The 27,960-nt window shown below is 40.3% G+C and overlaps 4 protein-coding genes across 4 annotated transcripts; all 4 read left to right on the plus strand.

The window, feature by feature from the left end:
- The first annotated feature begins 624 nt into the window (after window positions 1–624).
- LOC146696419 (immediate early response 3-interacting protein 1) lies at window positions 625–1,739 on the plus strand. Its single transcript, XM_085474101.1, has 3 exons — window positions 625–802; window positions 1,065–1,166; window positions 1,273–1,739. Exons 1-3 carry the CDS (start codon window positions 712–714, stop codon window positions 1,326–1,328), a joined length of 249 nt encoding a protein of 82 aa, XP_085330227.1. The 5' UTR covers window positions 625–711; the 3' UTR covers window positions 1,329–1,739.
- A 40-nt stretch (window positions 1,740–1,779) lies between these two features.
- On the plus strand, window positions 1,780–5,174 carry LOC146696420 (uncharacterized). Its single transcript, XM_085474547.1, has 5 exons — window positions 1,780–2,109; window positions 2,198–2,361; window positions 3,569–3,811; window positions 3,923–4,120; window positions 4,221–5,174. The coding sequence occupies exons 1-5, from the start codon at window positions 1,874–1,876 to the stop codon at window positions 4,409–4,411; spliced, it is 1,032 nt and encodes a 343-aa protein (XP_085330673.1). The 5' UTR covers window positions 1,780–1,873; the 3' UTR covers window positions 4,412–5,174.
- Window positions 5,175–9,788: 4,614 nt separating this feature from the next.
- On the plus strand, window positions 9,789–10,984 carry LOC146696421 (uncharacterized). The gene has a single exon (XM_085474102.1). It carries the CDS (start codon window positions 9,827–9,829, stop codon window positions 10,490–10,492), a length of 666 nt encoding a protein of 221 aa, XP_085330228.1. The 5' UTR covers window positions 9,789–9,826; the 3' UTR covers window positions 10,493–10,984.
- A 592-nt stretch (window positions 10,985–11,576) lies between these two features.
- susd1 (sushi domain containing 1) lies at window positions 11,577–26,225 on the plus strand. Its single transcript, XM_085474548.1, has 19 exons — window positions 11,577–11,800; window positions 12,544–14,072; window positions 14,204–14,347; window positions 17,955–18,110; window positions 18,225–18,377; window positions 19,324–19,503; window positions 20,421–20,600; window positions 20,718–20,897; window positions 21,459–21,638; window positions 21,723–21,902; window positions 22,060–22,572; window positions 22,807–22,971; window positions 24,635–24,729; window positions 24,805–24,991; window positions 25,149–25,242; window positions 25,350–25,605; window positions 25,685–25,724; window positions 25,836–25,929; window positions 26,080–26,225. Exons 2-19 carry the CDS (start codon window positions 14,018–14,020, stop codon window positions 26,096–26,098), a joined length of 2,871 nt encoding a protein of 956 aa, XP_085330674.1. The 5' UTR covers window positions 11,577–11,800; window positions 12,544–14,017; the 3' UTR covers window positions 26,099–26,225.
- Window positions 26,226–27,960: the final 1,735 nt, after the last annotated feature.

Raw genomic sequence — 27,960 nt, forward strand, 5'->3', positions numbered from 1 at the left:
AGGAGGAAACATCCTGCATAAAGTGGTGTTTTGAGGCTATGTTACACATAATGCTCGTCAAACAAGGCTGTGGGAAGTAGGGATACTGCAGCAGCCCTTACCTGCCAACTGCCACGGTTTTTTGTTTGCTTTTCAGGGGTGGTGGCACTATGGCATCCTCAATATCAAGACATTTCCCAAGGCTCTGTCAAACAACAATTATTAAACGTTTAGCTCTTGGTTATACATTTGCATCTTGTTTTGGTCAAGTTTTATATGAGTGAGGGGCAGATTGTGAAAAGCTAACTGCAATTCACTTTTTGTACTTGAAAAGCCAGATTTCTGAAAGGGGCCTTGTTCTCAGCTGCCTGTATATTGAGGGAGTTTGGCTTTATGGCGTTATGTCAGACAAGCTTCTAAAAATAAATTTAACAGAAATAGTCTTCTCCTGACCCTAACCAAACTGTGAGTAAACGCTACAAAAATATAAAAGAAAAATTTCTCACAAATGCCCAAGAGGCAAATATCTACCAGTAGTTGTGGGGCACGTCAGAAGTTGTTGCTTGAAGACAGATGGAGTCCTTCCGTAGCAGTTCTTACGGGAGGGTTCTGGATTGGACGCGCCCCGCCCACTCCCTAAGCCCGACGACCAATCAAAGCAGAGCGGCCTCCGGATGTAAATAGTGCCAGCTACAGCTAACATATAGCTAGCTAGCTACTTGTCGAGACAAGATGGCATTTACCTTATACTCTCTTATACAAGCAGCTATTCTGTGCATCAATGCTGTCGCTGTACTACACGAAGAAAGATTTCTAAGGAAAAGTAAGTGTCTGTAATTCAGATATTAGGCTCTCAAGAGGTCATGTATAGAATTGGCCCAGCATTTAAGCTGGCTAATGCTAAAAGGCTAGTCAAATAGAACAATTTAAATGGCAAAAGTTTGTGATTTCGCTTTGTTTAAAGTTGCTACACCACCTTCTATCCATTTGACAGGAAGACTTTATGTTGTTCGTCTATGTTTACATTTTGTACTTTTAATTCCCACTCTACTTAATACAAATCCGTTCGTTTTAACCATCTTCAGTTGGCTGGGGAGTGGATCAAAGTGTCGGGGGATTTGGTGATGAACCAGGCATCAAAGTCCAGCTAATGAATCTTATCCGCTCCGTCAGGACAGTCATGAGAGGTGGGTTTCCACTTTATCACACACTCAGTATTCTTCAGACAGAGTGACTTGGATCATTTTAACTTCTCTTGGCTCAGACCATGTCATGTTTTATTTTCCCCTGCAGTGCCGCTGATCGCAGTGAATTCAGTCTGCATTGTACTGCTGCTTCTATTTGGGTGAAGAAGTTTAAAAGCGGGGACGGGACAGATGAGTCAGGACATCTCCGTCACCTCAGGAACCACTGAAGAAGACACAATGTCCCCTTCAGCCTGGATATGAATGTTCTCTTTGTATATTTCTATACATGAGTTGTTGGATGGTTTTGTTTTGTTTTTTTGTTAAGCTCTCTTTGCAGCCAATAAGAGTGACATCTCCCTTTCGTTTTGGAAAAATAAATAAATAAATAGCGAATTGCTGAATAGTTTGAACTTTTCAGACAGTAAGCAAAAATAAATATTTTTACACTGTACTAGTAAATTGGTGAGAGGAGCCGACTATGAAACAGCTGTAATTTATACTCTGAAAAATATGTAAAATAATTGTGGAATAAGTGATTGTGCATCGACAGTAAAGATTTTTTTAAAAACGTCACCGAGTGCGAGTTTCATTGCTGATGAGCCGAAAGCGCACTGTTTGTCCCAGGGCGCTTGCCGTACTGTTGCATGCACTTGGAGCTCACCTTGCTAAGCGGTATCTGTGAGCCTACATGGATATTATAATCGATAATGGGGAATGCGCAGAGTTACATTGTGGCCTCACTGTCTGTATGTTCCGTGTATTTGGTTTACGTTCACGTTTACTGCGCTCACAAGCTGCTGAAAACAACCGAACTGCATAGCGACAAACTTCCGAGTGATGCGTATGTTTACATGAAATACCTGAGCAGAAGAGTGACCCGGAGAGCAGGCTGCTTATACGGTACAGAGAAACAAGAAGCTGGTTATACAGTGGTCAGCTGCAGGTGAGTGCGGCCTAACGTTTTACGCATGCATTTGAACTGTAAAATAGCTGGGAGCAGGTCCTCTTGAGTTTGTGTATGTGTCTCTAAGGGTGGAGGATGCTCTGTTGCGGAGGTTCTGCAGTGCTGCAGGTTATGGTTGGGATTATCCAGACAGTGAATACAGAGACATCCCGCTGTGCTTCCCGGAGTTTCTCTGCGGCAGACCTCTCCTTATGTTGTTAACTCATGAAAACTTCAGGCTCAGCCCAGCAGGTAAGACATAGATAACACAAGACACACATTTATAGAGCTTTTTCAGGGAATGATAAAGTATTATGATTCCATGACACGGCGTCTTTAACCAGACTGATTCTTTTGCTGATATCTCAACTCAGTGGAAACTTGATGGGTACATTTTATTGCCAAAATTGCTTTGATTTCAATATTTGATTGTTGTACAAAATACTACATCAAAACTCTGTGGCTACATTTAAAAGTAGTGATCCCAAGTGGGCCATACTGTGGGGTCATCACCCACAAGAGAAGTTGTAATGGTCGTGTGCGATGTCTAATCCCTGGTTGCTGAGGCTGGCTATTGGGGCATATAACATCACCTCTCTGGTGGGGAAGGATGCTGAGCTTAGGTGAGAGGTTGGGAGATCTTTCCTAGATATAGTCAGTCTCACCTCACCGCAGTCTGCTGGACAGGGGCTGGAGTTTGTACCAATCCGGAGTTGCCCTCGTTGAGAGGCAGCAGGCAGAGGTGGGTATTCAACCCCGATTCACTACCCAGTTGAACTACAGGTCAGAGTACCCAGCCTTCTTGGGGTGCTGGAGAGTGTCCCTACAGTGATGAATTGCTCCAGGGATCTGCTGAAGATCAGTGTCAAGATGGGGCCAGGTGATCAGTGCAGAAGGTGGCACACGATCTGGACTTGGTGCCTTCCTGGTCTTTTGTCCCGTGAAGAGTTGGCTCTTTCTTCAGGTGGTAGAAAATGTATGGACAGATGGATTTCAAACAAATAGCGAAGGCACCAGTATTGCAGGGTCAAATGAGTTTCACTAGAAGACAAACCAGCTAATGCAAGAACCCCACAAGTGCCATTTTAATTTGCTGAAGACATACTCACCTTGGAAAACCACAAAAAGTATCTATTTATCCATTTATTTCACTTTGCTCACAAAAGCAGTCAGTCACAACTAAAAGAAAATTCAAATTTACTGGAAAACACAAGGACAGGAATGAAAACTAACCATTTTTTAAAAAGCTTGACTTAGTGCACCGACTACATTGTTTACCAAAAAAGGTGTTTTTCCCAGTAAAAAAAAAAACTTTAATATTTAAATGTTTTTAGTCCATCATTTGAAATTATGTACAGTATTTACTTTTTTAAGTGATTTCAATCTTCATCATTTTATGTGTACTGCAGGTTTTAAAAGAAAATTATCCAACTTTGAGTGTTTTAAATGTTTTTTTTAGGTCTTGTCCATGTGCGTCAGAGTTTAAAAACCTTTCAGCCAATCGATGAGCTGAAGAAGGGTCCATTCACCCTGCGGGTGCAAGTCCTGGGGTACCAGCCGACTGATCTAGGGGTGGAGGTGGACATCTGTCTGTCTGCTACTTCCCGCTCCAGATGCGTAGTGTGGGAGAGCATCCTGACACTGCTTTCCGAAAACAAGCTTCACAAAGCCATCAGATGTTCACCTAAGAATGAAAATGAGAGTGAGTAGTGTCACGGTGGTTCCCCTTCAGAATATTTGTGTTTTTAAAGCGACGGCACACTTGGGGCTTTAACTCACCTGATCACCATGACTTTGATCTTTGTTCTGGCAGGTGAGAAAGATGAGCCAGCACCGGACACTCTGAAGCAGGTGGAGCTCAAAGTTCCCTGGACTCCTGACCTGAAGTGTACATGGAGTTTTCCATGTAAGCTCCTCTCTCTGCCGGCCAGGCTCTTTAGATTCACTCCTCACAGAGTACCGAGTCTCTGGATGTTCTCTGTCTGCTTGGCTGAAATTGAAAAGCACAAAGGTAATGCGATTTATCAGACGATAACAGTATTAATTATCTCTATGAAGGATGGCTCTGTCCTGTTCTAGGGTGTCAGCTAGCTGCTCTGTTTTGCCAACAGGGGTTAAAGTGATCACCGCTCCCATTACCGTCACTGCCCAGTTTAAGGAGCCTCTGCTGGTTCCAGGAAAGGTGACGGTCAGTTTTTGGGAAGCACCCGAAAATAAGCATCAGTCCCAAAGCCTCTACTTTCAGATGCAGCAACACAGAGGGGGCAAAGCTCACCTGGTGGGACTGATTTCTAGGTGTTGATGATTAACAAAGAATGTTGTTATTTGTTGTTCAGATTTTCACTGTTAACAGTTTGACTGTCAGTAGATTGGCAGGTTACAGTCAACTGAATTCTGTTTTCTTACACCTCCCAATTCAAGTGCATAATCTCAGCTACGGTGGCTGTTATAGAACAAAAAGTTTTAGTCACCTAAGAGAGATCAAAACCATTACATTTAGCCAGCTGCTGCTGGCTGGCGTATTTCTACTACTGTTTGTGTAAAACAAATATGTTTTTCTACACAGTATTTTTGAATATGTTGAATAATGTCAAACTTTTCTGAACTTTTCTGTCATAAGCGCTGCTGTTTTTTGCTGCTGTTAGTCTGCCAGCTGCTCTTGTTTGCTGCTTTGAAGTAGATTCAGACACTTGGCGAATTAACTCTCATATGATGTGAGAATATAATCAAGCTGTTTATCAGAGGGAATGCTGGTTTCAAGGATACTTGATCCTATCGTTAGCTGGTATTGAGTTAGCTCATAACCAGCTGTTTTCGTTTAGTCGGCTCATTGTCGGCTCATTGTCGGCTGTTCAGAGGAGAGTTGTGTGTCTAATAAATGAGGAATAAATGAGCACACTTGTGGATGTTTTCATTCTGTTCTGACTAAATATTACTTATATACTATATTACCATTCAGTGCTTACCAGTAAGCAGATAAGGTGTTTCCAGGTATTTCCTTGTGAGTAATAATATCATTAATTGTATCTCTGATCAGTTAAAGCAGACCTTCCCAAAGTGTGGGGCCCACGCCCTAGGGGGGGCGCAGAGTCATTGCATGGGGGGGGGGGATGCTTGGACACTGCTAGCACTGGGCGCCCACACAAACGCAAAGCAGGAGATGAAGCATCACTGAATATGTTTCCAAACCAACTTCATTCTAAGCCAAAGACTAGAAAATATGGTGAAGCATATCTGCCCTTTGGTTTCACCTGCACAAGTGCCGAGATAGGTCTCCCCTGCAGAATTAGTTTTCCCTTCATCGGGAGCAGCGCTGGGCTCTTCAAATCACGGACAAACAGTATCCACAGTTGTTTATGTTTTTAAACCCATTTTGCACAGAGAGGCATTTTTGAAAAATGTATTGATAACAATGTTGAATATTATTACACAGGAAAAAAAACAACTACATGTAAAATAATTACACCGTGACGCCTCTGCCTTTCTAAATAGAGGGACAGTAACTGCGTGTGTGTAAGCGTGTAAAACCTGAAGATAGAGACAAAATATTGTTAATCTGACTATCTGCTATTCTGCAATTCATCTCATGTAAACAATAACGTGGCGCACAGCGTGACGTGAATAAAGGCACATACCTTTGACGTTGCATGAGGAACTCTGTATTCCTCGTCCACACGTAAACGCAAAAAAGGAGTTTTAAAAAATCTCCGTTTTACGTGTGGACGAAACAGCTGCGTTTTCAAAAATACCCGCGCAGGTGCGGACGTAGCGTTAAAGAGTTAGATTATTTCCTTACTACCTGTAATTTATTGCAGATTACTTGTATTTGCTTAATTGTTTACTAAATGTTTGAGGTGTGAAATAAACCGCAATGGAGCAAAATATGGGTGTGTGTGGTTGGAGTATGTGTTAGTGCGTGCGTGTGCGCGCGCGCACATTTTTCTTGTAAAACAAAGGGGGGCTAGCAAAAAACTTTTGGGAACCACTGAGTTAAAGTGTCCCATTAAACCATGGCAGCATGCACAATGTCAGGACCCTGAGGCTAAAGCAGCTAAATGGTATTCAGGCATCGTTTGATTTATTTATGTGCTTTTCCCTTTGTGACAAGTCAAAATGTCTCAAAAAGCTAAAGAGCAGCTGCTCTCTCAGACAATAAGAGTAAGAACAGAGAGTAGAAAGCACTGGTTTTCTAATTTAGAGGTGCGGTGCACAGTTCCCGTGCACAACCGCCTCTGACCTAAAAACCTGCTGGAAAATAAGAAATCACTTGTGAAAGATCAGACGCAGTTTCAACATTGAGTGTCCTCTGCATCAGTGCACCTGGTGCTTTAACACATGACTCTGGTGCATTCCTCAGGGTTTGCTGTAAATATTCTTGCATTCCTTGTTTGAGCTTTATTTAGTTTACACCAAATTGTTGTCAAACATAATCTTAAAGACTGTTTTTCCTTCAACATAAGAAATACATTTTCTGACAGGTGGCATCTCCTTTGAGCCTTCTCTTTCGCTGAAAAAAATAAAGTAATCCCCAATTTAGTCATTATTGTAAGGTCACAGTCTTAATTTTAAAGAATTTTTTGAAAGGGGTGTGTTGTTTGTTTGTTTGTTTGTTTGTTTGTTTGTTTGTTTGTTTTACTTCACAATATTTGTTGAATAGCTGAAATTTTTAAATTCAAGGATTTGTCACAATATTTAACACGGAGACTTAGAGCCTGTATTATATATTAGAAAACGTTCAGTGCATGGGATTGAAAAAAGTGGCGTTTTAAAAGGACAAAATCAGGACAAGTGTCTGTTGTAGTTCTGCGTAAACAAGAATTCAGGAAGGGACTGCAGGTATAATCTGACTTCACTGCCAGGTCCAGTAAAAGTTAGCGCCAACTTTAGATTGACATTTTGATTTTAATTAAAAACTAGCTGAAAAGAGCCTGTATTCACTGTAAGCGGTGTCTATTTTAATATTGTTATTATTAACTGTCTGCGCATAAGCACGTTAGCATATTCTCCAAAATGGCAAATAATGTGCAATAAATTAACCTTTCTTCATTTCCTTGTTTTGGGTGGTGTTTGCCTTTTTGCTATTTCTAATTTAATGAAAACTCAAAAGTCAACTCTGGATGGTTAACATGTGAAGCAGAATCAATATAAAGGTCAATCCATTAGAAAATCACAAAGTTTAAAATAAGAGACGCACACACAGGTTCTGGTGTGAGTGCGTCGAGTCTGCCTCTGTGCAGCTACAGCTGTGAGCAGTTGTAGTGGATACGATGAGGGGAGGGCGTGTGTGAAGGATTTCTTGTTTGTAGACCACAAGGAATACTCTGCAAGCAGGAGACATCAGTTTTGCCAGCGGCACAGCAGAGCAGGAGGAAGCCTGCTTGATCATCCCATCTATGCCATGTGATTTTCCTTACATCGACCCGGGGAAGAGTTCAGGCTTAAAAAGCTTAAGGTAAAGGCATGTTTTTATTAAATTGATGTGTATTTTTACAGAAATGTGGATGTTCATTGTTGCATCAATTGTGTGTTTGATGTGTAAAGGACAGTTTTAAGTAATGTTAGCGTTCAGATAGCCATCATCATACATTAAGTGTACTCTATACTGCCCAACATTTTTAAAAAGTCAACTCTGTGATATTAAATGATTGTCCATTTTCTCCTGGCTGTGCCACATAGTTCCTCCTCCCAGAGATAACGCTTCTCCCAGGCTGCTCGTACTCACTGCTGAGACAAAAGGAGTCGCCAGCCATGTGAAGCTAAAGCCATAAACCAATGAACGTGTTTAAAACATTATCTATTTTTCATCTGTTCTTGTTCTTGCTCAGTCACCTCTACAAACTGGAGCATTCCCACTCCAACATGTACACTGCAGATATTATTCATTTATAGAGTCCCAATTCTGTCTTGCAGGAGTCAGTCAAGTGTAAGAGGGTCAGTTTGTAAAGCTCCTGTGCAGAGTGCAGTGCATTTAGCACACAGAGCTATAAATCCTCTAGAAAAGTATTTCAATACAGTTTCCAGTGTGCATATTTATTGCATATTCCCATTTGCATTTGTTTGCGCTTGTCCTTTCTTTAAAACGGGACTAAAGCTTGAAGATTTGCCCACTGACACGAATCTGTCAGCATTCCACACCCATAAGTAGGATGGCAGGTTTCCAGGATGCTCTGATGAGCAGTGCCTTTATCACTTCATCTGAAATGTTTCTGTGTGGCAGCAGGGGAGGAGGAAGGTGTGTTTAAAAGAGATCAAACACTCACTTTCCTTGGTTTGTTAAAGCACTTTTGAGGCCTTCATCTGTCTCCACCTTCACAGAGCCGGTCCTTCGGGAATTCAGGTTATTTTTGCTTCCTTTAAAAGTAACGGCTTCTTTTATTTATTCAGAGAGGCCAGCGCATAAAACAAGTCCACTATTTGTTGCCCCAGTTACACTGTTAGCGAAACACTGTACTATAATGTAACTGCATGATGTAGTCAGTTTGTAATTGTGCATTAATAATTCAAAAATTAAATAAATAAAGTAGTGGTAAATTTTGTTGACCTCAAATCATGTAGCAGCACCTTTATTCAGACCTTAGTAATAACTAGATATGTGACACCAGCCATGGTTTCTTGACTATTTCTTTCAAGGTCAACTTTGATTGTGGGCACTAACAGTGAAGGTCAAGGTCAAATATTTAGCCAGTCTAGATAGACAACATTAAAAATGATATCTTTAAAACTGTGGTCACTGGACCGATAACGAACAGACAGACAGACAGACAAACAAATGGAAACGATTACATACTCCTTCCCTTCAAGAGAAAACAACTGTTTCCTGTCAGAGGGTTTAATTATACTATCAAGCATTTTAATATACATGATGCAAACATATGCTTATTTTGCACCATCAGTGTCCATGTTGGTCATGATGCCAGTTTGTTTGTTTGAGGAGTTTGGAGCATTTCTGTGGGAAGCAGTTCAAGTCAGGTGATGCTCTGCACATCACTGTTTCCTGTGATGGATCTTCACAGACCCTCAGACGTCAGAGGGCCAGTAATTTTGTAGTGCCATGTTCTTGACACTTTCTTGACATTGGCATCAATTAATTTCTTTGGTGGAAATTCATCAGATTCATACAGTTGTATTACAGCTAAAAGATAAAATACCCGTCCAGGTGAACAAAGACTTTTTGTTTTTTTTACAGATTTCATAAGTCTTAAAAAACTAAAAAAGAATGAACACAATATACATAAAATAATGATACAATTCAGGGCACAAACCCCAGTTTTCTGGGTCAAAGGTATGTGGCCTCCTAAACTGAACTGTATTGCTTTTTCTAGAATCTGCAAAGCAAAAACAATTTTCCCGTTACATACAATGCAGACTCATAAAATCAATAAGCTTCCCTCCAAAAGCAGGGATGTCATAATTTATTCATTTAGACCATTTTGTTTACTATGTAGTAGTAATCTTAAAATGATTATATTAGTATTTATTGTTTGCTAAATATTCTCATATTGTTAAAAAAACAGGAAGGCCTATTTACTGGATTATTCTATATTGTTTTGGGCTCACAAAATAAACCAGCCCCAGGTGTCTGTTGTTGTGAGCTGGTGTTACATAAATAATATTGAACTGAGTCTTGCAGTCATCCTCAGTGAACAGACTACAGTTTCTAAGGTCAGAGGCTAACCTCCAGTTTTTTGTTTGGTCTCAGTGTGAAAGGCAGATTTACATGAAGAAGCAAGGAAAAGGAAACACTGCCAGCATCCCCATTTCTTCCCCAACAGGGAGCAGCAGTGTGCAGGTCTACCATGACTATGAGAAGGTGGCCTTCAAGATGCATTCTGGAAATGGTCATGCTGCAGAAAACAGTTCTCATCCCAGGAGAGACCAGCTCTCCAGCCGAGCTAGTGCCAACGTTCCAGACATCAACTCCATCAGCCACGAAGAAAAGCGCAGCACGAAAGACGAGATTGGCCACAGGAGCTTCATAAGGACGATGGAGTCAAGCAGCCAGGGCTACTCGGGGCCAGAAGACAACTCAACAGACCCACATGAGACCCTGACAGAGACTTCAACTCTGACTTTTGTGGATGGACGCAGTACGGAGGAGTCAGCAGAGAGCCGCAGTCTCCACGGAGTGGGGATGGTTTATCTCAAGGAGTTTGTGCTCATAGATGATGATGAAGACGGGGATATGTCGCTAAGAGAGAAAACAGTGACAGACGTGTCCTTGATGGATGGAAAAGCTGCAGACCTGGTGTGCAGCAGGCTTTTGTCCACCTCCAGCGGTTCAGTGTCAGAGTACAAGGAAACATCTGCTCCTGACGCGCCTCCTCCTGAGGAGCCTGAAGCTGCACATGAAAAGAAAAGCTGCTGTTTGTGCACACTTTTATGACCCTTCAGGATCTCACAGCTTTGTGTCCATCATATGAACCGTGATACTGTCTGTGATAGAAACCTGAGCAGTCACTCGTGGTATGGGAAGCAGAAGAAGATTACATTCCTGACATGCTTTTTTAGCAACCAGCAAAACATGTTCATGTTCAAACATCAACCACTAATGTGTTTCAGTCAAACTGCTTTTTCATTATAAATATGAAATGTAGGAAACAGTATGGTGCATTTGATAAAAGTTACAGTAAGAACGATTTGATACATGCATGTTTCTGCAATAAACGGCTGGTTCTTGAAATATCAGGTGCTAACAAAAAATATAAGAAATTTCAGTATTAAAATGTCCCGCCTACTTATATTACTAATGTCCCAGTTTCATTTTGTCCATTTGAGATAACGCCACCTCTAATAATTGTAACAGCAGTGCACAAAGATCACAATGACTGATCATGCAGAGAGAGTCTTAGGTTTAGGTTGCCCTGGATCCTGTTTTACAAATAGATCCTCTTTTTAACTGCATTGTTCCCTCGCCATAAAATATGTTGGCGCAATGGTTCAGTGCTCATCAACAGCTGGCGTAGGCAAAAATAACTGAGTGCCACCTGAGTGTTATTTTTATTTGGAAGGAATATGTGAAACACATTTGTCAGAACTCAAAGATACAAACTGTGTGTTTCTTTAAGATACAACCCTTTTTTCCTTACATGCGCTGTGTCCATGAACTTCTCTGGCTATTACACTACGTTTTTGTGTGTGATAATGCAGGAGCCAGTGCATTCTGATCTGCTGTTTTTATTCAGCAGCTACCTGAAAGCACAAGGTATGCATGATGTCCAGTTGTGCTACTCTCACACCAGAACGGAGCTAGTGAGTGGTTATTTTCTGCTCTTGATGTGATTTATAGTGAGAGCCTGACTGATACAAACTTAAACGATCTCTAAAGAAGGACAAATTCAGACAGACTTGATTCTTTGAGACTGTCTGGAGTTCACCTTTGGGATTATTTTAAAGGTACAGTGTGTAAAACCTCACCACTAGATGTCAGTAAATTGCAGTCAACTGGATTATATTTTGTTACCCTTTCAATTCAAGTGCATAATCCTAGCTACAGTAGCTGCTGTAGAACAATCAGCTCTGGCCACTGTTTATCTGTAGTGAGTCTAGGCTGTCAATCCCCTGTTTATTTCAGCTGTCAATATGTATCCATGTCTATTTGCTTTGGAAGAGGCTGAAGACCTTTGTGAAAGGAGTCCAAAAAGAGTCGACGAGACAGCAATGCTAAATTCTGTCCTATGGCAGTATTTCTGAGGTGAGTTCTTGAGGATATCTTTAACTTTTCTGTCAGAAAGTAGTGCTTTGAGCCTCTGTTAGGGTCTGCTCTCTCATACAATGTGAGAATGTAATCAAACTGTTTATCAGAGGAAAACTGTGTTTTTAGGGCACTTGCCCTAACATTAGCTGGTTAGCTTATAATGTTAGTTTTTAACCAGCTGTTGTTGTTTAGCCAGTTTGTTATCAGCTGTCTGGAGACTTGAGAGTTTCAAGTCTAATCTGCTGATGATAAGGAATTACCAATATCAGGAATAAATTAGCATGTTTATGCACGTTTTCATGTGTAAGAGGCCTGTCTTCAGTTCAGGGGTCGAACACATGCTTGTCACATGATGAGTTTGAGGCTGAGACAAGCTTGAACTTGTAGTCTGCGTCTTTACATGGTTTATTGTTCGTTTGTGCATGTTTTATTGAGGAAGCTCAGTTTTAAAAGGAACTATTTGGATGTTTACATCATTTGAAACCTTGCTAAATACTGTTTTCCCCTCAGACTTGAGGGAACTTATGGAAAAGAAAGGAAAAACACTTGTTCATGTTTTACATATATTGTATGTCCCATAGACTTACATAAATATAATTGTTATTTATTCATAACGGTTGGACATTTTGCATTTATTTCATGCAATATAATTCTAAGGACCAAGTGTAAAGAAGTATAAATTCAGTATTGTTTTGAGTAGTAAAAATGTGAAATGTCTTGATGCGTGCTCAATCATCCAGGTAAGCAAATCCCAAAAAGTTTCCTATTGACACTTACCAGCCAGTGGACACTCTTTCAATGATGAGGATGTACACATCCTGAATGGGGAGGAAAGCTGGTTTGAGCACGAAGTCATGAGGCCATTTACGTGAAAAGGGAAAGACCATCTCTGAATCGAGGAGGGGGCCTAAAGGTACATCTTTTACCATCTTACAATGCTGTGATTAAAGCCATTCCCCAACTCTCTGTGAATGGTACTTCTGGCCACTGATCAATGGTTGTTGATCATTCGTCATGAGAATTTGCATATTAATGATCAAGGAACTGACCTCACAGCCCATTGTTCATTCAGTGGGCTGGTTTCAGTCACTGTAGAAATCTACTGTTTATAAGTTTGGGGAAACCTGCAGTCAGCTGAGACTGAAGAAGTCACTTGGATGAGTGACGAAACGTTTCTCCCACTGAAAACTCTACGTCCAGATGAACAGAATCAACCTTTTGGGGAAAATGTGAAATGTTTGAGGAGAAAATTATATAAACTGTGTATTTAAACAATCATGTACTATTGGATTGTAAGTTTATTCAGTTTTTTATTCATTTATTTTTTATTTTCTCTCTTTTCCACGTGATGTTACTCATTTGTTCAAAGGGGTCAGTTCCTTGATGTTTGACTAAACTAATGGTTTTGTGATTACCCAGACCTGATGTGTGCTCACACAAACACACAGTTTTCACTTTGATCTTTAGTTTGGACAAAAATGTCTAAAACTGGCCCGTGAATATATAAACACACACACACAGACACACAGAGCCACAGCTATGAAGAGTTTAGCTTACTAATTTGAGTGACAGAAAACCCCAGTTAGGACCCTGCTGGGCAGAGAGATAGGAGCTCATCAGACTTATCTCCCCCTCCCACATCACCCACTGCAGACCCCTAGTTTCAACATAAATACAAAAACTTAAAACACCGCTTATATATTTATGGAGTCTAATCTAAGTGAGCCATCACTTAGCATCGGGTAAACTGCACTTAACCTTCATGAATCCATAAGAGCTGTGTCAGTGGTTAACACCAAACTGGTGTAATGAGGAGTTTAATATGCACAAAACTAACTGTTACAAAGTGACACCATGTTTTTTAAGAGGAAATTCAGCAGGTTTATGGGGCCAAATATAGCTGTTATCAGCTCCCACAGCTGAGTGGGCAGTCCACTGTGAGTAGTGAACGTATCATCTGCAGATGCGAGTAGTAACTGAACATGCCAGACGATGACAGCTAAAACCACAAAACTGCTAGAGGACCATTGAGAAAGGAGTTTCTTTCCCAGGGTGACCTCAGCTCACCCACTCACAATTCTGGTTATCAAATGCGCTCAGCTTAATAATGGTGCACAAGAAGGAAGTACATAAATAAAAAAAAAAAAATAGAAAAAACGAAGATGAGGACGAAGAGGTTTTGTGTCGGGTGAAGTCCACGGGGAGACTGGAAGGATGGATGAAGGAACCAAAAGCATGATTGTGTTCTTTCTGCTCTTCGTTTTTTCAGGTGAGAATCCTGGTGACGTTTTTCTCCCCACAATTCTGATTTTATAATTACAACGTATGATATATATGACATAATGAACAACTTTAAGTATCAACATGATAATTGGAGAAGAGTCCTCTCTATCCTCTCAGGTAAGCCAGCAGAGGGTCAGAGTCTGTTGGATGTGTGCTCAACCTGCCATGCTAATGCCACGTGTGACGACAAGTCAGATGGCTCGGGCAAAGTTTGTAACTGCAAGTACGGCTTTGTTGGAAATGGAAGAACCTTCTGTCAAGGTAGGAAAAAAATAAATATCTGTACTGCTGCTCCAGTTAATATATTAAAAATTAATCAAGTAACTTTATGTAATGTAAAAGAGGCTGCTCATAGGGATAAACCCACAGCGAATCAGCATCCACTTGTACAGTTTTCCAAGACTCCAAACAGCTCTTTAACGACTTTATGCTAACTATTTTGGTTTCATCAAATTTATCGTTTTTTACCGCCAACATCAGGATCATTTCTAGCAACAGCAGTGATCTGTTAGCACTCTGCTGCTGCACAGCAATCAAACAGTATGTAACCAAACAGCCCACAGACTAAAACATTACACGTATCTACCTGTTGTACAGTTTTCACACGAACATCTCCACTGTCAGCATCTTGGCAGCAAAATGAGGGATGTGAGGAGAAGAGGCGGTCTGATTGACAAAGTGTTAGCCAAAGTTTTATATCACAGGCAATCATTTTAAAACAGAGTATGACCACAATTAACAAAGTAGATGCCATTTTTATTCCATATGACCCCAAACTAGTTTTTACAGAGTTTAACGTGTTTATAGAGGTCACATCAGAAAGACTTCAATAGGTCTGGAAGTTACATGAGTTAAGGCAAAGTTTCATTGGCTTTATTTTCCTAGCCTGAAGCTATAACCATGTTTTATGCTGGCTATGCCACAGGCGAGGTTAATAAGCTGGTGAGCATGATGGAGTATTTAGCAGCTCACAAGCTACAAATATAGCTCCAAATGTTGCTTTGCTCAGTATGTTAACAACCCCTTGCTTCCTGACACTTGAAGGTATATCTTATTATAGTTTCTATCCAAGAGGCCAAAACTAGACAGAGTCTAATCCATACTCACAGCTTTATGAGGTTGTACCTGTATGGACTATTCTTGGGTAATGGTAATTTGAGCTAAATGCTAATCTGAACTGGCTAATACTCGCAGTGATCCTAATTTAGCACGTTAGCATCATATTACATTTGATTATTAGCAAAAAAAACACAAAATGCTGCTAATGCTGAGGGGTATGGAAATGGTTTAGTTACTATCCAAGAGGCCAAACCTAGACACAGCTAAATCCATACTCACAGCTCTATGAGGTTGTACCTATATGGGTTGTTCTTGGGTAAAGGTGATTTGAGCTAAATGCTAATTAGAAGTGACTAATACTCGCAGTGATGTTAATTTAGCATGTTAGCATCATATTACATTTAATAATTAGCAAAAACACAAAATGCAACTAATGCTGAGGGGTATGGAAATGGTTTAGCAAGTTTAATAAAGGCGTGAATAAGTAAGAAGTATAAAAATAATAATTACAGAGTTGTATTAATACATACCACTAAAAGGAATGAGTATTCGGGCCAGATTAAAAAACCAATTTTTTAAAAAATAGATTAAAGTCCAAATACTATTTTGAGAAAAAAGTTGAAATGTGGAGTCATATGAACTTGGAAGAGTTGGCCGGATATTGTACAAAAAATAAACTGGCTGGCAGTGGACAGATACAAGGAAACTGATGGTTACACCCTCATGCAATAAAGAGGATTTATGTTGTATCAGACAACCTGATCTTCTGATACAGCCTGCATCCTCTTTGCTCCACAGAGGTGTAACCACTGATATCCTCACATCTGTCCATTGCAGCTATTTCCTTTTGCACAGATGCAGTAAGATTCCAAGATTGTTTTTCCTTCTGAACAGATGTAGTTTTCTGCACCATCTCTTAAAAATCCAGAAGTACAGTGGGGCAAAAAAGTATTTAGTCAGCCACTGATTGTGCAAGTTCCCCCACTTAAAATGATGACAGAGGTCAGTAATTTGCACCAGAGGTACACTTCAACTGTGAGAGACAGAATGTGAAAAAAAAATCCATGAATTCACATGGTAGGATTTGTAAAGAATTTATTCGTAAATCAGGGTGGAAAATAAGTATTTGGTCACCTCAAACAAGGAAAATCTCTGGCTCTCACAGACCTGTAACGTCTTCTGTAAGAAGCTTTTCTGTCCCCCACTCGTTACCTGTATGAATGGCACCTGTTTGAACTCATCATCTGTATAAAAGACACCTGTCCACAGCCTCAAACAGTCAGACTCCAAACTCCGCCATGGCCAAGACCAAAGAGCTTTCGAAGGACACCAGGAAAAGTATTGTAGACCTGCACCAGACTGGGAAGAGTGAATCTACAATAGGCAAGAAGCTTGGTGTGAAAAAATCAACTGTGGGAGCAATCATCAGAAAATGGAAGACATACAAGACCACTGATAATCTCCCTCGATCTGGGGCTCCACGCAAGATCTCATCCCGTGGGGTCAAAACGATCATGAGAACGGTGGGCAAAGATCCCAGAACCACACGGGGGGACCTGGTGAATGACCTGCAGAGAGCTGGGACCAAAGTAACAAAGGTCACCATCAGTAACACACTACAACGGCAGGGAATCAAATCCCGCAGTGCCAGACGTGTTCCGCTGCTGAAGCCAGTGCATGTCCAGGCCCGTCTGAAGTTTGCCAGAGAGCACATGGATGATACAGCAGGGGATTGGGAGAATGTCATGTGGTCAGATGAAACCAAAGTAGAACTTTTTGGTATAAACTCAACTCGTCGTGTTTGGAGGAAGAAGAATACTGAGTTGCATCCCAAGAACACCATACCTACTGTGAAGCATGGGGGTGGAAACATCATGCTATGGGGCTGTTTTTCTGCCAAGGGGACAGGACGACTGATCCGTGTTAAGGACAGAATGAATGGGGCCATGTATCGTGAGATTTTGAGCCAAAACCTCCTTCCATCAGTGAGAACTTTGAAGATGAAACGAGGCTGGGTCTTCCAACATGACAATGATCCAAAACACACCGCCCGGGCAACAAAGGAGTGGCTCCGTAAGAAGCATTTGAAAGTCCTGGAGTGGCCTAGCCAGTCTCCAGACCTCAACCCCATAGAAAATCTGTGGCGGGAGTTGAAAGTCCGTGTTGCTCGGCGACAGCCCCAAAACATCACTGCTCTCGAGAAGATCTGCATGGAGGAATGGGCCAAAATACCAGCTACTGTGTGTGCAAACCTGGTAAAGACCTATAGTAAACGTTTGACCTCTGTTATTGCCAACAAAGGTTATGTTACAAAGTATTGAGTTGTATTTTTGTTATTGACCAAATACTTATTTTCCACCCTGATTTACGAATAAATTCTTTACAAATCCTACCATGTGGATTCATGGATTTTTTTTTCACATTCTGTCTCTCACAGTTGAAGTGTACCTCTGGTGCAAATTACTGACCTCTGTCATCATTTTAGGTGGGGGAACTTGCACAATCGGTGGCTGACTAAATACTTTTTTGCCCCACTGTATTTTGTAGAGGGTCAATGCTAATTTCATTAGGGAGATTTGAAACAACAACTTATTTATTAAAATACTTAAAAAAAAATTCTTTTTTAGTTTATTCTTTTAAAAAGTATATATTTTAACCATAATATTCTATCATGCAGTTACTTATCTCACATTATTTGGGTTTATGAAAATGTCTATAAACTCTAATGGTAATTATTCCCATGGACCTTTTCCACACCTTTGACTTGCAGAAAAAAAATTCTTATTGATCGTTTTCTTTGTTTCTCCAGACAAAGATGAGTGTCAGATAGGATCCAGTAAGATCTGTGGCCAGCACACCACTTGTCACAACACTTTTGGCAGCTACTACTGTACTTGTCTGGCCGGCTACAGCCCTTCTAACAACATGGCTGTTTTCATCCCAAATGATGGCACCCACTGCCAGGGTGAGTTTGCGCTGTACCCAGGGTTTTTTTAAGCAACACCTATGATATTAGAAATACATTATTAAATGAGCAAATTTTAAGCCACATGTTCATCATCTCTCTTTGGCTGTGCAGACATTGATGAGTGCGGGATCACAGGGCAGTGTGGAGAGGGAGCTCAATGCAGGAATCTTGAGGGCAGCTTTGACTGCAGCTGCCAGGTTGGATACAAAATCCACAATGGAGTAGAACCCTTTAACCCACTGAGAGACAAAGCTTCCTGCAAAGGTGCGCTCATATGTATTTATAGGACATTTTGTCACTCATGTAGAGTTCTGGTGTAATGTCAAAAATATATGGCTCTCGGTTTGGCTCTGCCACACTACTATCTGGTTACTATTATAATGAAGGCCAATGTGAAGGTTCTCAGTCATCCAGGTCATGGTAGTCTAAGGTGCTTGGACAGAAAAGTGTCTGGACTTCTTTAAGTTTCTTGAAGACATTTCATCTCATCCAAGAAGCTTCTTCAGTTCTAAGAGCAATTGGTGGAGACTCCCAGATTTTTAAGCCCTTTTGGGAGTGTCCCAAAGAGGGCCCAGGGCCCCTAATCACACAAGCCAAGGTGTGAAAATGGGTGTGGGTCACAATCAGCCAAGGTTTCCAGTGAACCCATTGTGAAACCTAACCCCACCCTGTCATGTGATTTATTGAGAACAAATGACCCAGGATGTGAGTGGGCGTTAAGTCGTCTGAGAAGGGATCTCACAACTGGATTATAGATGGCAGACAGTTGGTGTTGTAAGCCCCGCCCTCTGTTCAAAGATGGTTGTTCACAGTGGACATAGATGGCTTCTTTCACTCCTCTTTCAAACCATCTGTCTTCTCTGTCCAAAATGTGAACACTGACATCCTCGAAAGAGTGACCTCTGACCTTTAGATGCAAACGTACAGCTGAGTCTTGACCTGTCGAGGTTGCTCTATGTTGTGCCATGCGTTTATGAAGTTGCTGGCCCAAGGTGTTTGGAAATGTTGTAGGTGTTGTGAGGTAAGATGCCTGAAGAAGCCTCTCAGATGAGAGATGAAACATCGTCAGGACACTTAAAGAAGTCCAGACGCTTTTCTTACCAAGCTCCTTAGACAATGACAGTCAATCTTGAATTAAATCCATGCAACCAGTTGCTGTAAAGAAAAGCTGGATGTAAACCTAAGTTGTGTATAATCCTGTCCTGCTCAGTTGTTAACTGTGGCCCACCTGCACTACTGGAGGACACGGTGCTAGTGTCAGTCACAGGAACTACGTACAGCAGCGTGGCCACATTCATCTGCGATGAAGGCTTTGTGTGGAGGAGGGGAGACAACAGCTCTGTGTGTGGTGCTGAGGGTCTGTGGAGCAAACCTGACATGGTCTGTGAAGGTAATGAAACTCTTTGGTGCTTGTAGCTGTTGTGATGTTCGGCTCTGCTTAACATTATGTGTTTTAAAATGCATTCACTGATATTTTCATGCTAACACTGGAGACAACACTGTGAATCTCAAGGTGATTATCTGCCAAATTTTTACTTATTCAGAGGATTTCAGGATCGTTAAGCTCATTACTCTTTTGTTTGGGTCACTTTTGATGAGGTACCCATTTAAAAATACATCATTAAAGGTCCTTATTGTACATTTGTCTGTTTAAAAATATGTTAACCCTCTCAGAATTAACAATGACTTTTTACAGATGTGAAGAAACAAGCGCAATAATTTTATTTCCACAGCATCTATGAAATGTGCAAGATATGAACTGAACGAGAGCCGCACGTGATACCAATTGGTACCACAAGATACATTTGAATGTAACCTTTATTTTCCAGGCTAGTCATTCAAGGGACACAAAAGCAAAGCCTGATGAGGAAATCGAGAGATTAGAAACAGCAGCACATATCAGAAAATATCTGAACACATCCACTGGTGAAATGCTGCCCCCTGGTGCTGAAAGTTTTGTTAAATTCCATAAACAGAAATGACTAAAACCTTAAAGTCATGTGTCACATTGGAGAGTGTATTAATGCTGATTTTCTTCCTAATATGCTTATAAACCTAAAAAATGTTTAGTTTAGGTTTTTTTTGCTGAAACAAGTTACTCTAATACTTGTTAAGAGTATTAATGCATTATTTTTACTAATGTAAAAACTTGCTTAATAATAATAATAATAATATTTGCATGTTTTTTCCAACATCCAGAGAGTTTTAGCCAGTGACAGGATTGTTTATGAAATGGATCAGTTTGAGTTGTTGGAGATTTTCAGGTGAAAACATTTTCACGCAGCATGTCACTACTTTGGCTCCCAGAGGTTGACTGTGGTTCTCCACCTGCCGTCCCTCACTCACGCTTGCTGTGGAATAAAAGCACAAGGATGGGCACTGAGGTGGTTTATCAGTGTAACTCTGGATATCATAATGTTGGAAAGGGAAATGTCTCCATCTGCACTGCAGCTGGACAGTGGGCGGGTCCATCTGTGCTCTGCCGAGGTACTGTCACTGTACTTTCATGCTGATGAGGACTATTTCTAATCGAAAATGATTGACTGACCGAATTAATCTGAATCCTTTGTGTTACGTTGTTGTGGTGATTGTCGTTCCTTGTAGAGATCTTGTGTGGAAATCCTCCTGTAATTGAATTCACTGGGCAGGTGTGGAGTTATAACTCCACCCCTGGCAGCACTGTGCTCTATTTCTGTAAAGACGGCTTTTATAACAAAGGAGGAAATAATGTATCCACCTGTCAGGAAAATGGTCAGTGGACATCCCCAACTTTGTCATGCCAAGGTAATCAAACAATGGATTGTTTTCTAATGAAAAAAAAAACAGCATTAAATTATTAAATTCAATTCAATTTTATATAGCGCCGAAAAAACAACTGTCACCTCAAGGCACTTTATATTAACCACTTGGTGACAGTGGGAAAGAAAAACCCTCTTTCAACCAGGCTAAGAGGAGGAAGACGGGAAAACATCATAAGGACTTTTGAAAAAAAACAAATAAATAAATAAAGGTTTAATGTAGAGATTTAATGAGATAATTCAAGATTAAAGAGATTTTTTAAAGGTGGCACTCAGTAACTGCATTTCGTTGCCCTGTACCTGTGCATGTGCAATGACAATAAAGTTGAATTCTATTCTATTCTATTCTATTCTAAATTGTCAATTTTAAAAAGTCACTTGATTTTAAGACCCGGTCGGTCCCCTTTGATTATACCTGTTTCTCTTGCTATGACAAACTAAACTATATTGTTCAATATCTTATTGTGAAGTAAATTAAAATGTCTTGTGCTTTCAGTTGTTTTTATAATCCTCCATAACTCCCCTTGTGTATCATATCCCGTCATAGAGATATTATGTGGGAATCCTCCAAATCTGCCTCACACTGGACAAGTGTGGAAAGGTAGCTCCACCCCAGGAAGCACTGTAATTTACTACTGTAAAAAAGAATTTTATCACAGTGACGGAAACAATGTTTCAGTGTGCACAATTAATGGTTACTGGACAAAACCAGATATCTCATGCAAAGGTAACATCTTTCTTCTGGCGCTCTCGAGACACAAATAACTGTTTATTTTCTTCTGTTAAATGATAGATTTTTTTTCATCTGTAGAAGTTGACTGTGGCAAGCCCCCACTCATCCCTAATTCAGTCATGCACTGGGATAAAATTTCCACTGTGGGCTCAAAGGTTATTTATCAGTGTAAACCTGGATATCTCAGTGCTGGAACAGGGAATGTATCTGTTTGTAGTGCCAGTGGAAAATGGGATGGAGCACCGATCCTTTGTCAAGGTGACATTTAGCTATAAACTTGTGTGTTAATTACTGTAAAGTCATTTTAAACCACTGTGCAGTTTAACCATACACAATTCAAAACTCATTGAAGCATTGCTGACAACATACATCTAGCTATTATCACCCACAATGACCAGCTTTCTTTTTGTTGTAGAAATCAACTGTTGGGAGCCTGTTTTAAAACCCAATGCTAAAATGTTATGGGATGGCACATCACGCATTGGTAGTGTGGTTTATTACCAGTGTGCAGAGGGATATTACACCAGGAGCCTGAGAAACTACTCAGTATGTGGAGAAAACGGACTATGGGAGGATATTGATCTGTGGTGTGAAGGTGCAGATTATTACGTAATGCATGTTCAGGGGCTGTTGTTGTCGTTGTTATGGAAAAAAGGCATGTTTGATGGAGGATTGGACAGTGTGTCTGTCTTGTTGCATTTCTTTATAGCCCACAGTCTGTGCTCATTCATGTCTGTGTGTCAGACAGAAATAAGCTGTGGTCCCCCAGTAGCCCTCCCCCACGCTAACCTCCTGTGGGGCCACAACAGCACACCGGGCAGCACTGTGCTGTATGAGTGTATGGAAGGATTTTACCAGGAGAGTGGGAATAATATGTCAACATGTTCACTATCAGGAGAGTGGGGGGAAGTATCTATAAAGTGCAAAGGTAGAGTAACGATCTCTCTGTATCTGTTCAGCAGTGGGAGCATGATTATTTCTGATTATTAGCATGCTGTTTATGTGTTTGCATGCTTATTAATTTGTTTGTCCCTGCATGCTCTGTGGGTCTTAATATTTTTCTTTATTTCTAGGATTTTGGTTTCCTTTAGGTGCATGCTGAAAAAACAATGAATAGCACTATTTCTGAGTCATTAAACAATTCACTCTTGCTATTTTCCAGCTAAATGTGGCCCAGCTCCTTTTCTTGCCAACTCAGAGGTCGTGTGGCATAATAGAAGTGTTGTGATCCACCGCTGCGTGGCAGGATATCACAGCTGGAGGGGAAGCAATGTCTCTGTGTGCGGGAGCTCCGGGGAGTGGCAGAAAGCTACTCTGAGATGCATAGGTAAGTGTCAGCATACAGTTAAAGCCACAGTTCTCATTGTTTCATTACAGTCATCTGGAGGAGATTCCAATTGTTTAACTTGTATTTAGTAGCTTTTCAGTGCATCTTTCATTATGGCCCAAAGAGATTCTGATGCAAGTTAACAAGGCTGAAAAGCCCCCAAAAAGGAAAACCTTTCATAATACCCAGATCAACAACCGGTATTGGTAAAACAGATTACTGGCCTTCAGAATACTCAGTATTCTTAAAAGAAAGGACTGTGCTGGCCAAAAGGCCTGAAAGACTGCAGAAGACAACTAAAGTGGCTGACTGCATAATTTTCATTACATCTAGCCAACATAAGAACATTCTTGATGAGGTAGGTGAATGATTGTTAAAGTCTGCAACCAAGAAATTCTTTCATGGATGGAAATATAGTGTGTTTACAACAAGGTGCAAACCACTGGTTACACTCAAGAACAAGAAGGCCAGATTAGTCCTTGTCTGAAAAAACAAACTAGAGGTTGATCGGTTCTGGCAAAGATTCTTTTGATGCAAGAAAGAGATTAAATTGTACCATAATGATGGCAAGAGAAAAGAAGGGAAGAGAATGAAAGGAACTGCTCGTGTTCCAAAGCACAGCACACCATCTGTTAAACACGACAGAGCCAATGCTTTAGCATGGGATGGCTGCCAGTGGAATCAGGTCTTTAGTGTATGATTGATGACATGACTGTTGATAAAAGTAGCAGGATGAATTCTAAAGTGTACAAGGCGCTACTCTCTACTCAGATTCAGCCACATGCTGCACAACAGACTGGATCGTGCTTCACAGTACATGTGGATAATGATCTAAAGCGTAGCTTTATGTTGCAAAGAAATGGGATATTCTTCAGTGGCCAAGTAAATCAGCTGATCTCAGTCCAATGGAGCATGGTTTTTATTAACTGAAGACAGAACTGATGGAAGAGTGCAGTATAATTGTCATACGCTTTGTGGATTGTTGCTTTTTACAGAATCAAAGACAGGAGGCAGAGAGAAAACTCAGTGTAAGCTTTGATTTTGATTTCCCAGGTGTTAAACAAAGTTCAGAGTCCACAGAGCAGTTTACAGAAAACTAGGAATCCATAGATCAGGAAATACTAAGAATTCCAAACACAAGCAAACTCAGCACTAGATGATCCACAGTTAGAGGGATGACTTGACAAAGGACAAGGAGAAGCTGAAACAATAAATACAAGAGTTGGTGGGGGAAAGGAAACACAGCTGAAAATAATGATGGAAGATGAGAAAAGGGAAGTAAAATAAAACAGGAAGTAATTACTCAGAGACAAAAGACTAACATAATACGACACAATAGAAAGAATAAGAAAATAAGTGACTGTGCCAAATAACCCTAAAGCAGAATATTAATGAAATAATCATTAACCAAAACAAATAATTGAGGCTCAGGATACTAAGAAATGTGATCATCAACCACAATCAAACTAAGAACCAAATGGAACATTAAATAATAAACAAGAATTACATCCACAAATTAAACACTGGTTCTGAAACCCAGGACCATAACAATAATAATACAGTACAACAACTGCATGACTGTCCATGACCAGCCTGTAGTGGGTAAATACTGTGGTTGACATGTTCATTATATCCCACAAAATGCTTTTTTTTTCATCCACAGAAATCAAACCACCTATCAATCACCTGCTTATTTTTAATGAAAGCTGCCTGCAGTGGAAAGCAGAAAAGTACGAGGAGGACACAGAGGTTTACAAGGTCAGATAAAACATCACCTACCTTCTTTAGCAACCAGGACTTTTCTCCATGACACATTTGGTTTAAACTTTCTAGGTGACTTACACTGGATCCAGGGACTACCAGAGATCCTTTTATGACAAAAGGAAGAGATTTCTGAGCTCCAAAGCAGACCAGCTGAAGCTCTGCCTTGGCTTGCTTCCAGTCACAAACTATAGCATCACCATCACTGCAACATCTGCCAAGTTCACAGCCTCTGTCACCACAAACACCAGTCTACCAGGTAGCAATTTAACCTCAACTCTGCTGTAGTCTGATAAAATTATTTCCAATCAATGTACCAAATATATTTCATAAATAAATAAAAGTATTGTGCATTTTATTCTCTTTGGTCCCTTTATACTAAGCAAAATACTTTATAATATGATCTTAATCAATAGTACCTCCAGGACCAGTTGTCTACTACAGGGAATTTGACACTCCTCTACCAACGTTGAGTCTGCGCAGATCACCCAACACACTGGACTTAATAAGGTATCAGCATGGCAAGGGGAAAGATATCTGATATCTCTGAATCCTTTCCAAACAAAATCATGAAATGTTGCATGTTAGAGTTAATTTTTTTGTCTTTTTTCTCCCAGTTTGTACCAAGTGTTTGTGCTTCCTGTAGAGGGGTTTATGATGTTTAACTGTTCCTCTCCTGCAATCGCGCCGCCTTTGAGCACACTTAAGTCACCAGCGGAGTACATCACTGCTCAGTTTGAAGTCCATCGTGTTGGAACAGAGATGAATCTTACTATAGGAGATGGGCTGCTCTATGGTGGCTTTTATAATGCACCACTGGAGAGTGGCAAGAACTATTATATCATTTTACGGGCTGTCAGTCAGTGGAAATCGGTGAGTGCAGCTATTCTATGGTTAAAAAGTAATGACTGAATATGTTCGACGGACTTTAGCTGCATGTCTTCTCTCCTAGGCCTTAAAAAGTTCCTGTGTCCTGTGGGCTAAAGTAACAGGTAATGCACTGTGAAGCAGTCAGCAAGATCATTTTATCCACCATTATGACACTCTCAATTTACCCCAGTTTCCAAAGTGTCACTTAGTCACAGAGACTTTCTTCATTCCAGCTACATCGTACGCTCTGAGGGTTTCATCGCTGTCTGCTGTAGCTACCATAGGGCTGGTTGCCGTGGTTATTTGGGGAGGCTACAGTATCCACTGGTATGGAAGATGGCACACACTTCATTACATTTCATTTTCACACTATTAACATAATTTCATGTCTAAGTAGACACACTGATCCATCAGTATATTAGTATAATGATCTATAGTCAGAGTTATAGCGTAACGTCCCTCTGTCCTTGTTTCCAGGTGTTTCAAGAAGACATGATGCTCCTGAGTGCTGACGTGCTCTAATACTGTCCTGAGTTTCTAGCAGTACATTTTGTAAATAGTTATTATTTTATATTAAATATTATCACCATATTAAACTTATTAAAATCATTTTTTGACACAGACTCACATTGTGATTATTGGGTGTGCAGAGGTCCTCTCTTCTGTTCCAGGATCTCAGGGTCAGTTTATGATACTAAAGTCCTTTAAGAAGCAAGTCTTTCCTGTCTGCAGAGCACATTAAAATGTGTCAGAGCACTCATCAGGACACAGAAAGTGTGTGAGCAGAATGTCATCAGTGAAACCAAACATCCTTGGTGATGTGGGCCCTCTTAGTTCTACTCTGTTTTGTGATGCAGTCGTGGTTTTGGATTAACGTTGCACAGTTTTGACACACCACTCAAGAAATGCTCTGAATGTCATAGAAATGCTCGTAGAGAAAGAAAGAAAGTGCAGACAATGTAAAGTGTATATAAATATATATATACCCCTCACACTTTGAAAGTCTTATCTCACACTACAGCTGCAGTGCAAACTCACATATCCCTTTTTGGAGTAAAGATCCTTCAAAGATGGGAAGAGTGACACGATTCCAAGTGCATGAAACTCCTTTGTCGCTTTAGTTAGAGTTCTCCTGCAAAAGCAGAAGTGTTGTTTGTGATGAGATTCTTACCAGTTTGAAAAATGAATGGAATAAACATCATGCCTCTTACCCTTCCTTTTCATGCATGTGAGCTACAATGATCTTCACCATTAATCGCCTGGTGGAATCTTTCAAACTCCCAGTTTATTCATACTCATGGATGACAGTCACCCCTGCTGGTTTGGAAGTTGTCTAAATAAATTTGAAGCTGTCTAAATAAATTTGATACAAACCACAAAACAACTGACCAAAAAAGGAGACAATTTTAACCCAAGCAACTATTTGTTTTCCTCTAATCTGTTTTATCTTCGTGTTTAAGCTTTTTCAAGTAATGGTCACTAAAGAGCCAAGTGTGAGCCTATTAAGTAATGTATCAGAATCAGAATACTTTATTGATCCCTAGGGGAAATTATTTTGGTTACAGTGCTCCAGTTCAAACAGTAACAAAGACACAGTACAAAAAGTAAGGAATAGCACAATACATACAATATATACATGCATATATATATATATATACATATAAGTTACTTATTGATAAATAGCTGAATAAGAAAGAGCATGTGCAAAAAGGGTGTAGCTATTGCAGTAAGTGTAAGTGCAATATGTATGTATCTACATTTCTTGCATGTATGCTGTCCAATAGAGGCTGAACCATTTGACATCCAGCATCGCTTGTGTCACTGCTCTGAATGCTGGTGGTTGACACAGACAATGTATCTGTTAGACTTGGAGAGGAGGGCTCTTCCAGATGTTGCTGCAGGACAGTCAAATATGAGGATCACAAATAAAAATATTAGAATATAAGGCATATACAATCAAAAATCAACCAAAACAAAACTACCATTTATGAAACTTTTTGTCTAAAAAGTTTACTTTTTGGACTACACCATTATGAATGATCCCATAGTCCATTTCTATCTCAAAAATCCTATTCATCATCCTAGTCCATATTTTTTTGTGCATGTCATTATTGATCACTAAAGAGTTATGACGTATCATAAATTATAACTGTCATAGACACATATTGCTTCCCAAGTCATTTGACAGGGGTCCATAAATCACTGGTTTGACATAGTGGTCTTTGTGTGTATAGGATCACAAGTCAAATCTGTCAAAATTCTTCCATAGATTTCAATTCAAGATTCAACTACCAGCTCGCTTTAGTCTAGACTTGCAAAAGAAGTGTATAACCTTTCAGATCACCTTCCCACCTTGAG

This window comes from Copadichromis virginalis, linkage group LG12 (assembly GCF_057382275.1).
Source record: "Copadichromis virginalis isolate Kocher_CV1m ecotype Utaka linkage group LG12, C_Virginalis_male_GT1.1, whole genome shotgun sequence".
In the NCBI taxonomy this organism is placed as follows: domain Eukaryota; kingdom Metazoa; phylum Chordata; class Actinopteri; order Cichliformes; family Cichlidae; genus Copadichromis; species Copadichromis virginalis.